Here is a 15,404-nt window from a genome sequence, read left to right as displayed (position 1 = left end):
ACTTTATATGCTGCTATCTTTCTAACCTTTATAAAGAGAGAGTAATATATTTTCTCCATATCAAAGAACAGTATGAATTGTTTGGCTGGTTGGTAACACACTGAAGCAACCAGAGATGGGTCGCCCTGGAAGCCAATTGGAACTACTGGGGAAATCACTTTAAAAACCACTGAGAGCTGGAACCCACTCCCTCAGATTCTTCATTAATTGGTATGAGGTGTGGTTTAGACATGGGATACTTTATAATTTTTTCAGAATTATTAGAAAATACCAGAGGGTATTTTTTATTATTCATTTTAGAAAGCGAGCAAAGGAAAGAAGGAGAAAGAAAAACACTGATGTGAGAAAGAAACATCCATCGGTTAGCTCCCCCAACTCTGTAAGCACCCCGACTGGGATCGAACCCACAAACTAGGCATGTGCCCTGACCAGGAATTAAACACACAATCTTTTGGCGCATGGGACGACATCCAACCTATTGGGCCACCTAGTCAGGACTGGATGGGATAATTTAAAATGTCCACAGCTGATTATAATATGCAGCCAAAACTGAGAACCAGCCCTCTAAACCCTGAGGCTCAATGAAAAGCCCGAAGACTAGCATCTGCTTTACCTGGGAGCTTGTTGGAGAAGCACAAGCTTAGACTATACCCCAAACCTGCTGAGTCACACCCACATCCTCAGGAGCTCTGATTTAACCCACTCAGAATTCTTTCCCTATAAAAATAAGGTAATAATCTATCATTTCCAACTCTAAAATTCTCATTCCATAACCTGAACAATACACAGAGAAACACTTTTATATTTATCTAGAATTCTTTACCTATAAAAGTGAAAGACTAAATCCATTCTTTCCTCTTCAACCCTGCAATTCTCATTCCATAAACCTAAATAAACAAAATATTTAGGGGAATTTGTCATAAAAAACTGTCATAATTCCATCTTCTGTTTCCTTTCTTTTTCCTCACTAAAATCCTACCCACCATTTAAGACAGGTAAAATCCCATCTCCTTAACAAAGCTGGTCCTGAAAAATAAGGTATGTTTTCTCTAAAATTCTATTGTCAATATAATCAGTTCCTCAAAGTTCAGCACATTGTTTCTGTTATAACATATATATTATCTCATTTCTCCAATTAAATTACATTTTAAGTGGGAAATCATGTCATGTTTCTTTTCCATCCTAATCTAATGTCTACTTTGTAGGTAAAGTATCTATTGTTAAATTATATGTATTGTTAAAATATATGGGAAACAAAAGTAAGTTTCACTAATCTCACAAGGTTACTTATTCAAAACAAGCATACCATTGGCAGTTTCTTATAATGATTTATAGGGAAATATAACCTCACCACACATAATATGAATTCTTACACATTCACATGAATAGCAGTCTGCTGTGTCTTAGGAATCCCATTCGCTCCTTACTGTTGCCCTGAACTCACCAGCCTGATAAAAAAATGCCTCTAGTAGACAGAGACTATATAGAAAAAAAATTTATATACTTGTTTGTCTTTAATATGTCTTTTAATAACCATAGATTTTTTGTATTCTTTCACTTCATTCCTGTTTTACTCAACATTACATCTCTATCACTGTGTTTGGCACATACAGGGCATATAAGTGAATTATAAGCAGTATGTCAACAAACAATGTGGAAACAATTTTGAAAATGTACTACTGAGCTCATGATAATAATTAGAAGACTGGCTTTTTTGGTAGTAGGTCCTATATATACCTTTTTTTATTCTTGCACCTTATATATATTTTTCATCATGCAAATAATATATAGTCAGTATATATTACTGACTATATTTTACTTAATATGTGTTTAGTCAGTAATAGTCACCTTATATAGTCAGTAATATATACTGACTATTACTGACTAAACACATATTAAGTAAAATTTTAACAGGTAATCCTTGAAATTTTACAATCCCAAATGTAACTAATGTTAACAGGTACATATCTGTACAAATCAACAATTTATAATTATAAACATATATGCTATTAAACGCACGTACTTTTAAAAAGATGATTGCACTTTACCTCTACATACCTTGTTTTCTTGAATTTTGAAAATTATAAAAATGTTATCATTGTTAACGAACAGCTTCTATCATAATGTAGTTTTCTAAACATTTCCATGATAAAAACATAAGAGGTAGTTTTACTGATTTAAAAATTTATGCACATTTTTAGTGTCTGTGATTAAAAAAAAGATTACCAGGTGGATCTTCAGAAGTTTGTATCAGTGTGCTCTCTGACAAGATGATGGGAAATTTCTAAAAGAGCTAATCATCAATTCAACTATATTCATAGCTATAAAATTTACCACCAAGTCACATACATTGAAATATTTCATTAAAGAATAATTGATGCATTTGGAAAATACTCACATTCTTTTTGAGGGTACATTTCAGTTTGGAGACATCGGAACTTATAATATGGTATCTCTTGTTTGAATACAGTTGTGAGAATATCATCAAGTTCTTCCATGTCATTCTGTTTTCAAACGAAAAAGACATTTTTATTAGTTCAATTGGTCATGTGGAAATTCACCTTAGTGCAATAGAATAAAAATTATTAGCTGGAGACAACTGTACTTGAACAACAATAATAAAGGAAAATATTTTTAAAAGTGTTGCTTTATTAAAACTACAGAAGAAATTTTTAATCTACTAAAAAATCATTAGCTGGAGTAAATACTGGGCAATCTTCAATAATGCTATTACCATTTTAAAGACTCGTACAAAATATTAGGGTTTGCCTAAAAACCAATTATTAAAGTAATAGGAAAATAGATGCAAGAAACAAAAGTTTTGCTTTTAAGTATTTACTCTAATACTTGCTAATTATAAAAGAACATTATAGCAGGTCAATAATAACACTTAAATTTGTTTTAATACTAGATTTTGGCAAATAGATAAAATAGACAAAATAATAAAATTATGAGTCTGGTTCTTCAACTTAAGGGTCAGATATGGGATACTCAGAAAAAATACTCAGCCATTTTCCCCTGCAAACACAGAGCAACTAACTACATATGTACTCTGCTTCCCCGGTCCTAGGAGAAGGCAAACAGAACTCAAGTGTTCTCCTGCTGATTGCATAACCCATTACAAAGACCAGCATTATTTTCACATTGTGTTTTGTGACGCTTATGACTGGTGCCAAACTGACTTGAGATGTAGACGGTTGTTGCTGAGGAGGTGGATCAATCAAACAAAGCCATGGAGTGAAGACAGGATTGTGGGGGAAAAATTCCTAATGAAAACTTCTGCATTGATTTCCAAATAAAATTAGACATATTGCCAATATCTAGCCATATACATTAAATTGTTGTATTGAACAAATAGATACTCGTGTTACTCTATTTCCTCACATTTCAGAAATCCGAGTGCCTGAAATAGCAAAGTGATTCAGGGCTCAGTGGGTTTTCTATGTCCCTCTGAAAAGGTGGCAGAGGCCTTAGTGTGGGGGCAACTTTGCTCGCAAGTCCCCCCTGTCCACCATGGATTGAAATGAAACTACCAAGACATGATCTGCTTGGGGAGGAGAGGTGGTCAGTCGCTCACAGGAGAAGGACCAAGAGCCTCTTCTTCAACAGCTTTTATTAGGTTGTAATACACAGGAATACAGGTAAAGCTCATCAATCAATGTCAGGCGGCAAGGATCAAACCATAGATAACATTTAAAAAAAATCCGAAGGCTTAGTCTGAGTTAGTGTCTGTCAGGTAAGGGGGTTGCAAAAGGTTTGAGAGACATACTCATTTCCTGCTTAGACCCTTATCACATGAATGAAAGCACTCTTAGCAAAGTAGGCTTCACAGGACTTCTAGGAACTCTTTCTTATACCTAATCACCCCGGATCCTGCTCTAGCTGGCAAAGAGCTGCACCGCCCTCTCAGTCATAGGTTTTTAGGCTTAAGTGGATTAGAGGTAGGACGTGCTTCTCCCAGATGGAGATGGGGACTCAGGCTATGTCAGAATAGGGTGGGGGAGAGGGTCCATCACTCCTTCTTTGTTGCAGCCCCCCGAGTCCTTCCATGAAGACCTCCCAAGTGATTATGTCTAGCTTAGGTTGCCCCTTTTCTGAGGGGGTCTTAGCCATCACTGACTAACCAACCAAGTGTTGGGGGCAGAGATGGTTGGAGCAGAAGCAGCACAGCTGCCAGAGATAAGCTTTGTCTCCTTAGTGGCTCACAGACTGGAGGTCACTCACTCAGCCTTAGCCATGAGGGGCAGTTACAACTCCTGAAACCAGGCAGAATGGTTCCCAACACCTTAGTTTGGTGAGCGCATTGTTAAGATATAAAAATGTTGTGTCACTATGTTGTACACCTGAAAATAATACATTGTATGCCAACTATATTTACAAAAAAGAAGCTGGGGGAGGGGATGTAAGTCCTTTTCTCAACCTATAACTGTATAATATAGAGCAAAACCTGACATCAAGCTACTTGATGCTATGGACTCTGTGGAACTCTTAGCTCAGGAACATTTTTAAAAAAGGACAAGAGATGGGACAACAAGCTTGGCCTTCAAAATATTCAGTCATGTAATTACATATGGGTAACAAACTGAGTTTCAGGTACTCTGATGGAAAAGTCACTGTGGGTTACATACAGAATGGGCAAATGGAAGATGACTCCATTCCACAAAGGAATGGGTGGCCAGGAAAGGCTTCACAGAGGAGATGGCCTGACTCAATCTTGCCATGCACACAAGGAACATTCTGGACTAAATGAACAAATTGCTTACAGGCATGGAGGGAGCATAAGTAATGACCTGGTTAAGTACTTTCAGGATTTGTATAAGACTGTAGTAGAATGAGAGAGGAGAGAGGAGTGGGCATCTCAAAAAGTGCCCAAATAAAAAGTTTATAATTCATGCTGTAACCACTGAGGATGTTGTTTAAGGTCTATAGTGCTTAACATGAAAACGTTTACTATGTGGATTAAATTAAGTTTATTTAAGTTGCGGCATGATTATGATTGATTATTTGGTTGACTATTCCTATAGAATAAAACCTAGTCTATAAATAAAGATGTGGCAATTTTATGTTAATGATAATTACCCCTTTTAATTGACAGATAACATTATTTTGGTTTTATGTATACAATGCAATGATTCAGTGGTTGCATATACTGTTATATTGAAATATAAGTCTAATTGGTATCCATCATCATACATAATTAAATTTTTTCTTATAATGAGAACTTTTAAGATTTATTCTTTTAGCAACTTTCAATTATGTTATAAAATTTAACTATAGTCACCATGCTGTGCATTACATCCTCATGACTTTATTTTACAAATGGAAATTTGTACCTTTTGACCACCTTTATTCATTTCTCCAAACCCACCATCAGTCTGACAACCATCAATCTATTCTTTGTATCAGAGTTCAGGATTTTTGTTTTACATTCCATATATAAGTGAGATCATACAGTATTTGTCTTTCTCAGTATGACTTATTTCACTTAGTATAATGTCCTTAAGTTCTGCCCACATTGTCACAAATGTCAAGATTTTATTATTTTGTATAGCTGAATAATATTCCATTTTCTGTGTATGTCACATACTCTTTATCCATTCATATATTGTGTCCACAGGCTCTTTCCATGTCTTGGTTATTGTAAATAATGCTATAATCAACATTGAAGTGCATATATTCTTTCCAGATAGTGTTTTCATTTTCTTCAGATCAATACCCAAAAAGTGGAATTACTCGATCTTATAGTAGTTGTATTTTTTAATAGTTTGAGGAACCTTCATACTGTTTTCTATAGTGGTTACACCAAATTACATTTCCACCCACAATGCACAAGTCTTCCCTTTTCTTCACATCCTTGCCAACACTTGATATTTCTTGTCTTTTTGATTACTTCCACCCAGGTGTGAGGTAATATTGCATTGTGATTACCTTTCTATTTTTTCAAGAAATCTTTAATAGAAGCAATGGAACAAAACTTTATTAGCAATATGTTTGGATTTTATTTCATTTAAAGTTCAAAAACATATGTTAGCTGTCTGAGCTGGAAAAGGGAATTAAGAAAACATGAAACTCATAACATTAATATGTAATTTTTAAAAACTGTCAATGGCCATGACAGTTCTGCATAGCCTATTATCTACTTATTGGTAATTTTCCATATAGAGGTAAACTTAATATTTCTTTTCAAAACTATACAAGATTTAGCAGGTAGATTGGTGTGTCATAGAGTTACTACACTCATCATGTACAAGTTAGTCATAGAATAACCTCTGGGATCATTTACAGCTCTGAGATTTTGAGACACAGATGAGAATTCTAGAGTTACCACCAGAAATCTGAGGCACTATGATACTTCAATGTGAGAAATGTTATAGCTTATATCATTGAATTTAAAAATGAGATAGCAGCATTCTTAGAAAGAATAAAAATGTTCTTACAATGCAGGTGAGAATATTTAATTAATTAGGAAGTAATACAGTTATGTTTTAATGTTCTAGCCTACGATATCTGGTTGAATCACTTATATTTTCAATTTCACAATCATATTACTAGTAATATGCCTGCAGATAAATAACTAGTATACAAAAAATAATCCTCAAATTATTTTCCCCTAGAAAAATGCTAACATAAAAACTCTTATTTGAGTAGCTATACTGTGTTAATATTAGATAAAGTAGACATCAGAGCAAAGGAAATTACAAGAGACAGAAAGGAACATGGTGTAATGATAAAAGAGCCAATCCACCAAGAAGACAGTAATCCTAAATGTGTATGCACAAAAGCTTCAAAATATGTGAGGTAAAGACTAACAGGACAGATAGAACAAATAGTTAAATCCATAACTACTTAAATATCTCTTTTTCAAAAACTGATAGAACAAATGGAGAGAAAATCAGCAAGAATATAGAAAAATTTAAGCACAGTATCTCATGATCCAATAATCTAACCAATGAGGACCTAATGAACATATGTAGAACATTCCATTCAGCAACAGCAGAGCAACCTTCTCAGCACATGCCCATGGAATGAAGGGCAAGACAGACCATCTTCTGAGACATAAACTAATATTAACAAATTTAAAATAATTTCAATTATACTGATTGTGTTTTCCAACTAACTACATGGAATCAAACAACAAATCTATAACAGAAAGATAATAGGAAAGTCTCCATACATTTGGAAACCAAACAACACAATTCCAAATAACCAATGAATGAAAGAGGGAGGAAGTCTTAAGGAAAGTTAAAAAATACATTAACTTGCATGAAAGTGAAATGCGACCTATCAAAATTTGTTAAACACAGCTAAAGCAGGGCTGAGAGAAAATTTTACAGCAAATACATACACACACACACACACACACACACACACACACATAAGAAAAGGGAAAAAATCTTAAGCCAGTCATCCAGGCTCCCTCTTCAAGAATCCAGAAAAATAGTAAAAATAAATTCAAAGCAAGTAGAAAGAAAATAATCAAAAAATGCCGAAATCAATAAAATTAAAAATATAAGATAAAAATTTCATTGTAACAAGATGATTTTTAAAAAATTTTTATTGAATTTATTGGGGTCACATTGGTTAATAAAATTATAGGTTTTAAGCGTGTAATTCTATAATATATATCACTATATATTCTATTGTATGTTCACTATCCAAAGTCAAGTCTCCTTTCATCACCATTTATCCTCCCTTTACCCTCTTTTACCTCCTCACATCCCCACGTTCCCTCTGGTAATCACCTTACACTTGTCAGTGTCTTTGAGGGGTTTTTTTTTTTGTTATTTTTTTTGGTTTAATTCCTTCACCTATTTTACCTTGCTCCCAACCTTCTCCCCTCTGACAGCTGTGAGTCTGTTCTCTGTATTTATGAGTTTATTTTTATTTTGTTTTAAAATTATTTTGTTCATTAGATTCCACATATAAGTGAAATCATATAGTACTTGCATTCTTCTGACTGGCTTATTTCATTTAGCATAATAATGTCCAGGTCTATCCACGCTATAGCAAAAAGAAACATTTTATGGTTGCGTGGCATCCATTGTGTAAATGTACCACAGCACTTTTCTCATCTACTGATCAGCTGATGGGCACTTGGGCTGCTTCCAGATCTTGTCTATTGTAAATAACTCTGCTATGAATATAAGGGTGCATATTTTCTTTTGAACTGGTGTTTCAAGATTCTTAAGATATATTCCCAGAAGTGAGATTACTGGGTCATAAGGCAGTTCTATTTTAAATTTTTTTTTGTAGAAACCTCATGTTGTTTTCCACACAGGTTGCACATGTCTGCATTTGTGCCAACATGCACAAGGGTTTCCTTTTCCCACATCTTCACTAACACTTGTCGTTTGACGAAAACCATTCTGGCAGCTGTGAGGTGATCTATCATTGTGGTTAATGAAGTATCAGAAAGGAAAAATAAGAAAACAATCCTATTTATGATCCCATCAAACAAAAATAAGGTACCTAGGAGTAAATTTAACCAATGAGGTAAAAGACCTGTACTCTGAAATTATGAGATTCTGAAGAAAAAAATTGGGTGGAAGCACATACAAGGTTTATGGATAGGAATAATTAATCAATAAAGTGTCCACATTACCCAAAGAAATATATTGATTCAACACATTTCCAATTAAAATACTAATGGTCCACCTCACAGAACTAGAAAAAATATTCCCAGAATTTATATGGAATCATAAAAGACCCTGAATATCCTCAGCAATCTTGAGGGAAAAAAAGATGGAGGTAGCACGCTACCTGATATAAAACTATACTACAAGACCATAGTAATCAAAATAGCATGATACCAGTATAAAATAAGCATATAGATCAGTGAACAGAATAGAAAGCTCAGAAACAAATGCACACCATTATTTGACAAAGCGGGCAAGAACATACAATGAGCTAAAGACAGTTTATTCAATAGTGTCCAGATAACTGGGCAGATACATGCAAAAAAGGTGAAACTAGACTGACACTTATACCGCACATAAGAATAAACTCAAAATGTATTAAAGACTTAAATGTAACTCTTGAAACTATAAAAATTGTAAAAGAAAACATAAGCAATCAAATCTCAGACATTTTTCATAACAATATTTCTTCTGATATATCTCCTTGAAACTAAAGAAAAAATGAACAAGTAGAAAAAATGAACAACTATACCAAACTAAAAACTTTTTTGCCCAGGAAAGAAAACTATCAACAGAGTGAGAAGACAACCAATGAATGGGAGAACATATTTGCCAATAATACATCTGATAAGGAGTTAATATCCAAAATTTATAAAGAACGTATACAACACCAAGAAAACATATAATTCAATTAAAATGGGCAAAAAAAAACCCTGCATAGACATTTCTTCAAAGAAGACATACAGATGGCCAATAAACATGAAAAAATGTTCAGTGTCACTAATCATCAGAGAAATGCAAAAGGAGATGATTTTTTAAAGATGAAGAAAGTTGACAAACTCTTACAAGACTGACCAAAAGACAGAAGAACAAAGATACGATAACAAATGTCATGAATAAAACAAGAGCTATCACTTCAGACCCTGCACACATTAAAGTAATTGTCAGAGAGTACTATGAACAACTCTCTAGCCATAAATTTGACAAGTTCAGTGAAATGAACCAATTCCTTAAAAAGCACAAATTACCAGACACTATCTTTCTCTATTATTTCTCACAAATACCTGTGGATATATACTTTTGAATAATTAAAAGCTGATTTAATATAAAAATATAAACAAACAAGAAATAAAAAAGATATTCATTACTGAAAGTTGAGCTCCCTGAGATGAATAACTATTTATATAGTAGTACCCCTTTCAAGTCTAATTCATTTCTTTCTTGGATGAGGAGTGTGAATACTACTTGAGAATGATGGGAGAGTGTTCTTTAAAAGGATTTTAGGGCAATTTAATGCAGGCAGTTGGGAGATATCTCAGATGTTTGGAATGGTGTGAAAGGTTGTATATAGGTGTAAGATAAGTGTATACAATGAAATAGGTTCAAAGAATTTAAGTAGTAACAATAACCACCACATGTGGGGCGCTTAGAATGTACTAGATTTTATAGAATTACACTTTTCATAACATTCCTGCATGGTAGGTTTTTTAGATGCCTGTTCTTATAGATGCGATAATTATGGTCTAAAAAACGGATGATACCCTAAGTGGCAGAGCTGATAAGTAGAATAAGGCCTTTAATTTGTGTCTTCACATTCTTAAAAAATGTGTTTTATGCCACATTCTAGTCATGGGAGGAAAAATAAAATCTGAAGTACAATGTGAGTAAAGTGTAGAATAGATTATGGCCCCATGGTTTCCTGATGGACGTCATATTCGTGTTTGGGCATACCTGGGTGGGGGGTGGGGGGAAAGCACAAAATGGCTATTGCCAACCAGAGCTATTCTTTTTTTTTTTTAATCAGAAAAACAAAATCTCCAAAGTTGTCCCCTTTGGTCTCATTGGCTAAAACTGTCTCGTATAACCACCTCTAACTTCACAGGTTGAAAATATGAGAATTTGGCTTTCAGGTTCCATAGTAAAGGTGGGCAAGGGAAAAAAGGTTTTAATATTGATGTTTGGTGAAGAAATTAAAGTGTTGGCCACAGGACATGAAGGTCATTTTTGAAAGCTGTTAGAGAAAGGCAGTAACAGCCTTGGTTCACAACAGAAGCAATTCCAGTGACATGATCATAGCAGGATTGTGAAATATTCCGAATAGGAGAAAAAAAATCTATGAAATAGTTATAGCATTTTATGATTTACCTTCAGGTATCTAAATGGGAATTCAGTAGTAGAGCTGAAAACATCTTGTTCTTATTATAACAATTTGCTATGCTTGTTTAAATTTCATTAGTAAAAGAAAGAAAAGTCACTTCATCTGTTTCATTGTTTGTAATGTGTGCTGTGAAAGGGAGCCAAAATAGCCATTTAAAGGGGAATTTGATAAATAGTTTACAAAACATGTCTTAAACACAAGTTCTACTGAACCTTGCAAAAAAAACTGATAGGTTTTATGAGTAAAGCAAATATTTTTAGGGTTACATAATGCCTTTTTTCCTTTTCTTTTTTTCTTAACTTTTGAGTTCAAGCAGTTAATTTAAAAAAGTTAATTTAAAAGAATAATTTAAATAAGTAAATAGGACCAAGATATTTTATTTTGTCAAATTATTTTTTTCTGTTTTCAGTGAGTCAGTTCTTAGAATTTCTGCATTTCTGTGATTACATTTGCAAAAATAAATATAAGAATATAAAACTCAATGCAGTTAAAGCCTCCCTTCGTATATTTGTTATTGATTGTGGATTCACATTGTTGTACAATCTCTTTTGATACCTTATCAGTTATAGCCTAACAAGAAAATATGTTTATAGTTATAGTCTAATGAGGAAATATCCGAGAAACTTGTATTGAAATATTTACTCCAAGACTCATTAGCTGTGGACCTTGATAGCACTTAACTAACAACTATTTAAAGTTTAAACAAGTATATATGTAAAATCTCCAGTAAAATTAATTCCTTTTTTCTAAATACTATGATGGGAGCTCTCAGATATAACAAATCATGAAAATAATAATTGTAACTCAGAGAAGTATGTAAGTCTATGGATGAGACTTTGCTTCCCAAACTTGTTTTTGCATCAGCTGAACAAATTAGTTTGTTTTTTCCTTTCTAAATTTTTAAATTAAATAATACACCTTTTAAAATTACTTAGAATGTAGGTTTTGCTATTAAAATGCAGAGACGCAGAAGGCCAGTGGCTTAAACAAGATAGACACCTATTTGTCTTTAACATAAGAGCCTGGCAGTAGGCAGTCCAGGGCTGACATGGTGGTTTCCTGATTAGATAATTGAAGCTCCATTTTATTTTGTTACTATATGTCATCTTCATGATCCTAGTTGTTTTATCTATCACTCCCTAACTGCCATTGCCTCCCCAAAGTAAAAAGTCAGTGAGAGGAACAGCATGACTCTGTCCTTCTATGAAGGACCTGACCAGACATGTGCAGGTAACACTTCCGCTGACACACCGTAGGCTGCTCGCCACGTGGCTCCACCCAGCTGAAAGAAATTCAGGAAGTGCAGTATTTACCTGGGCAGTCATAGGCCAATATTGAAGTTACAGTATCATGTGAGAAAGGAAAAAACAAATACTGGGGGACAACTAGCAGTTTCTACCACCTTGATCAATTATGCAAAATGTATAAATGTCAACTTGCCACAGCCATCTGGGCAGGAGGAAAAGTGGCGGACCAAAGCGCTGAGACTGGAGAGATGTGTGGAGGGGTGAGCAATATTAGTAAGTAAAATTGATATGGCTTAGTGATGGCTTAATTGTAGGGTGAAAGAATGGAATATATTAAGAGACCCTTACATTTCTGGCTTTTAAACCAGATTGATGATGATGCATCAAAAGGCCTGTCCAGAAAGTATCCAGCCACATACTATGAAAAAATAGAGACCATTATTGAAGAAGATGCAAGAAACATTGTACATAGGACAATGATGCCTCAGTTCCCTTCAAAATAGGCACCTTGGGATCTCACACAGTTCTCCCAATCACCATTGGCTACCCCATTGCATTTTTCTGATTTTCATCCATGGTCTGAAATAATTTTCCTCTCAAAGGTGACCAGAAGACATGGGGTGCCAAATCTGGGCTGTAGGGGGGCTGAGTCACCTGGTTGATTTGATGTTTCACCAAAACACTCTGCACAAGATGTGATGCATGAGTGGGCCCATTGTCGTGATGAAGCTGCCAATCACCAGTTGCCCGTAACTGCGGCCTTCTAAATCATCCAAATAGTTTCCATAGAGGAATGTTCAAGCTTAATGCAAGGTCTGATGCAGATTCGTTATTCAACTTGCTTAGTCATTTTCAATGTGACAGCCACACTGTACACACGCTCACTCAATGACGTCTACTGCCCCCCGCTGACTAGTACAGTGAAGGCACCATTGTCCGCGCATGAGCATTCCAGTTCACTCTCCTTTGCTGCCAGGTTACATTGATGTGGCACAAACTGTTCTCATTATATTAATAATGTCTGGACTTTTTCTGGACAGACCTCATATATCTGTGCGTTACTACTTAAAGTAATAATGTTCATGTGGCTAGCATGCTGACCTCCAAAGTGGGGGGGTGAATATTAGAAGTTGAATATTCCTCATCAAAGATTTTTTTTTACTTCATCTTTTGTGTCTTGATGCAGTTTACTGAAAAGGCACAAAATGCCAAATACAATGTAGGATTCCCAAATTATATATCCACTTTATTTATTTATCTTATTGTTGAAGTAGAACTGTTCTTAAAAAATAAGCCCACAAGAATGCATAATGGCTTTTGAAAATAAATAGACAAACACATTTGCCCCAATAATTTTTTCAGTCTCCTCATTTCCAAAGGGTTATGAATGGTTTGGGCTTTGTTCCTATCAGATGCAAATTCTCTAATTTTCTGCAATTATTTCATTAGAAATAATAACTATGAAGAAACATTGTTAACTTTGTTAGACTTGTGCTTTTCTTTCTAAGTTATTTTGAAACACTCCTTGTGATTGAAGATTCCAACCCTCTAAACAACTAGATGGAGTTGGTCGAAGGTTGTGGGTTATTGTTAAGCTAATTAACAACTAGATAGTGAGGGAAGCCTGCATTCTAATTAGGCCCCTGCAGGCTGTGCTCACACCAGCTGACTGGCATCCTCTGTAAAGGGCAGTCAAAGCCAGCCCCGGGGAACAGAGGAGAGTGGCATGCGGGAAGCATAAAAGATACTTTAGTTTGAGAGAAATGCATGGATGGAACTGGAAAGCATTATGATGAGTGAAATAAGCCAGGCAGTGAGAGACAAATACCATATGATCTCACCTTTAAAGGAAGCTAAACAACAAAACAAACAAGCAAGCAAAATAAAAACAAAGACACTGAAATAGAGAACAGGGGGACAGCAACCAGGGGAGAGGAGAGGGAATTTCAGGGGAAAAGGGGGAGGCATTTAGAGGAACTAGTATAAAGGACACCTGGGCAACAACTAAGGGGGGTGGAAATGGGAGGGGGTGGGGAGCACAGGGAGGTGGGCTGGGCTGGGAGTAAAAGACAGAAAACTGTACTTGAAAAATAATTAAATAAAAGAAAAAAGTATATGATTAAAAAAATAAAGTTGTTGAATGAAATATCCAATTTAAAAAAAAGAAAAAAAATGAAATGGGGTATTAATTTCCAATGAGTACATAGAAACTATAAATTGCAAGCCATTAAGAAAATATATTCTAGAGCCCTGGCTGGTGTAGCTCAGTGGATTGAGTGCGGGCCTGCGAACCACATGATTGCGGTTTGATTCCCAGTCAGGGCACATGCCTGGGTTGCAGGCCACTTCCCTGCAGGCCAACTCCCAGCAGGGGATGCACAAAAGGCAACCATACATTGATATTTCTCTCCTTCTCTCCTTCCTTTCCCCTCTAAAGATAAATAAATAAAATATTTAAAAAAAGAAAATATATTCTAAACAGTAGTTGGACATAGCCAAAATCTATAAAAGGGACTGAATTTACTTACAAAATAAAGAATTTTGTAGCGCACAGTATTCTTGAGTTAATGGTTAAATACCTGCACTCAGAAATATTTACTTTTCCCTATCACAGCTGCTGTATGGGCTGTTAAAATTAATCAATTTATTTGCTTTTCTCCAAATAAATGAATGAGTGTACTAATTAGTATATTCCTATTTGATTCGATAATTTGTAACTGAGGTGAGAGTAAATGTTAGGTCTGAACTATCCTAATCAGGTATCATCAGCTTTCTCTTGTCCATCACTGCAGGTGGAGACACAGTGCCGAGGAAATGCCACTTATTTTGTTAGTACAATACAAACTTCAATAGATAGGCCTTATTCTCATTGATCTGTTTTTATAAGAGGCACAGACTATTGAAAAGTGAATGCAGAAATAAACCTCCAAATTACATCTTATTCGACTGTTCTTTCTCTACTCATTTGAAATCTTTCATCAGAAGTATAAAAGAAGTAATAAAACTGATAGAAGATTCCTGAAACAAATCATTTCCTTCCTCTCTGGAGGGAGAATCGGGAAGGAGTGCAAATAAAAATGAAATGAAGGCTATGTGGGGAGCCCACACATATGCAAGTCAACCTTTTTAATGGAGAGCCATCATAATTTCCAATGTAGTAAAGTATTTTTTTTCTTGGCATAAAGTCATGGACTATTTGAGTTGGAAGTGACGTTGGAGATCATATACTCTAGCTTCTCCATTGTACACAGGAGGAAATTCCTTTCGCACCAAGAACACGAAGCTTCATGAAGCAAGTGATTGCTGATTCAGTAAAAAATAATCTAACTCCTGCTCCTGCCCTGTAAGAAAACTATTTTTCCT

At 35.0% G+C, this 15,404-nt stretch overlaps 1 protein-coding gene across 3 annotated transcripts in view; it reads right to left on the bottom strand.

Annotated features, from left to right (window-relative positions):
- The window catches only part of BANK1 (B cell scaffold protein with ankyrin repeats 1), a 298,123-nt gene that overhangs the window by 196,193 nt on the left and 86,526 nt on the right, over nt 1–15,404 (bottom strand). For all 3 annotated transcript variants that reach the window (XM_037036243.1, XM_037036244.1, XM_037036245.1), the window contains exon 6: nt 2,399–2,504. In XM_037036243.1, coding sequence (XP_036892138.1) covers nt 2,399–2,504 — 106 coding nt within the window. The remainder of the gene's footprint in view (nt 1–2,398; nt 2,505–15,404) is intronic.

Source organism: Sturnira hondurensis, unplaced genomic scaffold (assembly GCF_014824575.4).
Source record: "Sturnira hondurensis isolate 20B ecotype Veracruz unplaced genomic scaffold, ASM1482457v3 Scaffold0022707, whole genome shotgun sequence".
NCBI lineage: Eukaryota > Metazoa > Chordata > Mammalia > Chiroptera > Phyllostomidae > Sturnira > Sturnira hondurensis.
The sequence above is the reverse complement of the archived record's forward strand: the minus strand, read 5'-3'. Positions and strand labels throughout refer to the sequence as shown.